This window comes from Phoenix dactylifera, chromosome 12, assembly GCF_009389715.1.
Source record: "Phoenix dactylifera cultivar Barhee BC4 chromosome 12, palm_55x_up_171113_PBpolish2nd_filt_p, whole genome shotgun sequence".
In the NCBI taxonomy this organism is placed as follows: domain Eukaryota; kingdom Viridiplantae; phylum Streptophyta; class Magnoliopsida; order Arecales; family Arecaceae; genus Phoenix; species Phoenix dactylifera.
Genome location: NC_052403.1, coordinates 9,188,955 through 9,193,510, shown reverse-complemented (window position 1 = coordinate 9,193,510; position 4,556 = coordinate 9,188,955). Strand labels below are relative to the sequence as shown.

General features: G+C 38.4%; 1 protein-coding gene across 1 annotated transcript; it reads left to right on the top strand.

The window, feature by feature from the left end:
• The first annotated feature begins 589 nt into the window (after positions 1-589).
• LOC103695970 lies at positions 590-4,102 on the top strand. Its single transcript, XM_008777431.2, has 4 exons — positions 590-1,028; positions 2,870-2,944; positions 3,077-3,217; positions 3,489-4,102. The coding sequence occupies exons 1-4, from the start codon at positions 849-851 to the stop codon at positions 3,819-3,821; spliced, it is 729 nt and encodes a 242-aa protein (XP_008775653.2). The 5' UTR covers positions 590-848; the 3' UTR covers positions 3,822-4,102.
• The last annotated feature ends 454 nt before the right edge of the window (positions 4,103-4,556 follow it).

The following is a 4,556-nucleotide window of genomic DNA, read 5'->3' as shown; positions in this document are numbered from 1 at the left end:
ATAGTCTTCCACACCCTGCCTGAAACCATACAAAAATAAACAAATAAAGAGATTTATACCAATAAATAAATAAATAAATAAATAAAAGGAGATGAAAAAGAAGAAGAAGAAAAGCAAAAATAAAACCCATATAAAAACAAGAACCAAAAAAAAAGCTATACAGAGAGAGACAGATAGGAAGAGAGAAACAAAACCAAAAAGATAAATTAGGCAAAGGAAACAAAAAGCCTTTCTCTTATTCCTTTTTCCCCCCTCTACTTTCTTGTTATTTTCTTTGTTGAAAAAAAAATGGTGAGCCTGCGCCTCTTCCCGCCATAAACACACTCCCCAATCCCTCCCCACTCCCCCTATCCCAATCCTCTCCTGCCAAAAACAGCTGCCAAAGAGAAAGAAAAAAAAAAAAACATTCACAATAAAAAAATCCACCCATGATACCATGTATTTTATTTGCACAACCCATTCCCCATCATTTTCTTTTTCTCTTTCCTTACTTCACTCCCTAATTTCCTTTCCCCTTTTTTCCTTTTGTCCCCTCTTCCCAAACCCTGCCACCCTCCCTCTATAAATAGCCTTTGGAGGTTCGTTAGCCCCTCCCTGCCCTCCCTTTTCCCCCTCTTCTAAGCTCAAACCCACCCCCCCAGAGAGAGAGAGAGAGAGAGAGAGAGAGAGAGAAAGAGAGAGCTGTACTCATATATCTATTTCCTTAGAGAGAAAGAGAGAGAGCATTGGTGAGAGGGAGATATAGAGAGAGGGTGATTGAGATATAGACACACAGAGAGAGAGAAGGGAGAAGAGAGTAGAGGGGGCTGAGAGAGAGCGAGAGAGAGAGAGAGAGAGAGAGAGAGAGGATGGGAGGAGGGAATGGGATGCCGGGGTGGCTGGGTGGGCTGGTGGAGGAGAGCTTCTTTGTGGGGTGTGGGGCCCATGAGAGCAGGAAGAAGAACGAGAAGAACATCTTCTGTCTCGACTGCTGCACCAGCATCTGCCCCCACTGCGTACCCTCCCACCCTTCCCACCCACTCCTCCAGGTCTGCTCCTCTGGTCCTTTTCTTTGGTCTTCTCTCTTGCTTTCTTCCTCTCTCTTTTGTTTCTACTTCTTTTTTCCTTTTTTTTCATTGCCTCCTCTCTCTTATTTAGATTTGCTTGAATTCTAGTTGGTTTGTTTCGTAGTAGTTACTATGGTTCTTGGCAATAGCAATAGTGGTGTTGTTGGTTTCCTTCAAAATGAAGGTCACATGCTTTAGCTTTTCGATTGGATTTCTTCATTGGAATTGTCTAGTGGGTTCTATGTTTTCACCTTGTTTTCTAAATTTTGTTTTCTTACTTCTCATTTAAAAAAAAAAAGAATCTTGATGGTTTTTCTAAATAAAAGTCGGATGAAATCTTGGTAATAGCAAATAGTAGTAATAAGGATGGTGGTTGTGGGTGAAGTAATCATTCTGAAAGAATCCTCCATGTTTTTGTGGAATGAATTTTCTTCTTTTGGATTGTTCTTATGTTTGAGAAATTGAGTTTTGAATCCTCTAATGGGTTCCTTTTGATTTTTAAGTTACTTCTTCAAAAAAAAAAAATCCAACTGTTTTGTTTTGTTTTGCTTTGTTTTTCTTGACAATGGAAAATAGTTTGGGTGGTGATGGTAGTGGTGGTGGGAATAGGAGAAACACAGACCTTTTTCTTGATGTATGTTCTTCTCTTGTTCTCCATCTCTATGTCTGTCTCTATCTAAAATACATTTTAGAGAGAGACAGACACAAAGTGTGTGCATCTCTTGAAAAGGAGAGTGTATTTATGACTCCCTTGGATTTGGATGGTACTAATAGCTCACTCAAGTAGATGTCCATAAGAACAATTATGTGATGGGCACTAATATCTCTCATATCTTAATAATGTCTATAGGATTCCTTCTGTTTTGCAAAAAATTCCTTAAGGTTTGTTTGCTTGAGAGATATGAGAAATATTATTATCTTCAAGATTTCATATCCTTGATTGCTCTTTTCTTCCTTTTTTTATTTCTTTAATCATGGAATAATTTATTTTCTCAATTTCTTTAATCCTCTATTTTCTTTAGTGGTAAAATTATCCAACCTGTTTTTTACCATCTATAATAACTTTTCTTATCATCCTCCAATAATTACTTTCCTTAGTTCCACATTATTTTTACTGGAAATTCTTGACTTTTCTTAGTCTACTTAACCATAATTACTGAATACCTAGGCTTTCTTTTACCTTTTTCATTGGAAAAAATCCCATTAGTTTAATTGGACTAACTTTTTTTCATTTCATATCCAACCCTATCAAGTTGAATCTTTATTTAATTAAAATTCAATATAATTGTTAAAAAAATAACTTTAAGGACATTCGTTTTTTATCTTTCTTGGCCAAGAAAGTTCCCAAAATTTCTACCTTTGCTCCACTTGGAAGGAGGAGTTTACTAATTTGCCCTCAAGCACGGGGTGTTCTTTTCAATGAATACGGATGTCAGAGGAGCATAAGTATCTTTTTACCTCATGTTCCTGTCCTTCTGCGGCCCTCTCTGATGAGATTTCCTAATAATGATTTGGCCAAAATAATGGTAGTAATAAGTAGCCAATGACTCATATTTTAACGAACCCAATTATTACCTAATCAATGTGGGTATTTTCGGAACGCTGATAGTGCACAAATTTCAATTTCCAATTATTTTTGCTGATACTTGGCAAAAAAGTCACATTAACCTAAACTTAATTTATTCATATGAACTTAATTGTTACTATTATATACTGACTTGAATAGTTCAGATTACTTCTTGCTGGTGCTTGTGGGCATCTGAGGGAGAAGATAACTTAAGAACCATGCTTAAAACTAATTAACTCTAATTTAATTAATTTAGGTGAGGCGGTACGTGTACAATGATGTGGTTCGGTTGGATGATCTTGAGAAGCTCATCGATTGCTCCTTTGTTCAGGTAATGCGATGAGATAATTTAAAATAAAAAGTGCAATAAATTAGAATTTTAAGTAATTCAGATACAAAGTTCAAGTAGATTTTTTTGTTCTAGGAGTTTCTTTTTTATTTTTTATTTTTTATTTTTTTGCAGCCATATACTATAAACAGTGCCAAAGTGGTCTTCCTGAAGCCAAGGCCTCAGTCCAGGCCTTTCAAGGGCTCTGGAAACATTTGCCTGACCTGTGATAGAATCCTTCAAGAGCCCTTCCACTTCTGCTCCCTCTCCTGCAAGGTACTCTTCTGAATTGCATAAAAAAAAGTAGTGCATGGTCCATTACTGGAATTAAGTCATCTTGATGGGATGGTGGTTTTCTCATTCTAACCCCTCCTTTTTTTAGTTAATCTATCAATCATATTAGAGCTTGCAACTGGTAGTGACTGGTCCAAGGATATTCTATTGGAAGGAATAAAACAAATTTATCATTTATTGGGTAGGAGTCCAAAGTTGGGGCAAACTTTGGAAACTAATATGAGTGTAAATTGGGAATTCCTTTGAATTGCAGGTGGAACATGTGCTCTTGCAAGGCGAGGATCTATCGACCATCCTGTTCAGGTTCGATGAGTCAGATTTCGCATTCTCTCACTTTGAGAGTTTCCGGATGGATAGCTCCGATCTCATCGAGGACGACGGCCAGATCACCCCGAACTCAATCCTAGAAGATCCATTGCAATACAAGGGCTGCTCGGGCTCGAGCAACGGCAGCAGGGGCGGTTCGCGAAGGCCCGAGGACTCCGAGGTGCCAAAGAGGAAGAAGGGTGGTGGCTTCTTCCCTCAAATAGTCCTCTCTCTGAGCAATAGGAGGAAGGGAGCTCCTCATAGGTCTCCTCTCTCCTGATGCTTAATTTCCACAACCAAAAACTAAGCTATCTTTCTTGTTGTTAGGGTGTGCTAAAATTACCACTGTAGAGGTCCTGTCCTGAATGCCCCTATCCATGTGGTGGCATTATGGGCAATATCTTCTTGGTGTTTGGATTGGTATGAGAGCACTTCCATTGCTGACTAGGTGCCCACAGTAGACCACATTTGAGGTTCCCAGTGGCTACCAATTTTGTATTGATGTAATGGAATGCATACTTCTATATCTACATATATTAATATTTATGGGAGCTCTGGCTTGTACTTGTGGTCTCTTTCTATACATATTGTCTTTGTCTTTTGACCAACACTTCTTCCAACCCATGCTCGCATTTAAGCCTTTGGGGCTACGTGTATTGGGTAATATTATAAGCATGGGATGGTTTAATGGGAACTTCTTGTAGGGTAGGGGCTCTGGGATCTCTGGTCACCACTGCGAGCCCCTGTGTACAGATGCTGCTGTCCAATATCACCTGGATATAGATGTTATCTTTCTGACTCTGGGCAGCTTTTTTTTTTAAAAAAAAAATTCTGTGGGTAACATTAATTTCACTAAGGTGGAAAAGTAATATTGTACAACTCTTCTTGTTAGATGGATGTGACAGGGTTAGTTATGGGAGACTGGAGGCTTGGTTCTCAATGTCTCCATTCTTGATTCCACTGAGTATGTAGTAGCTTTTAAGTGGTTAAAATACCAGAGAAAGATTAAAAAAAA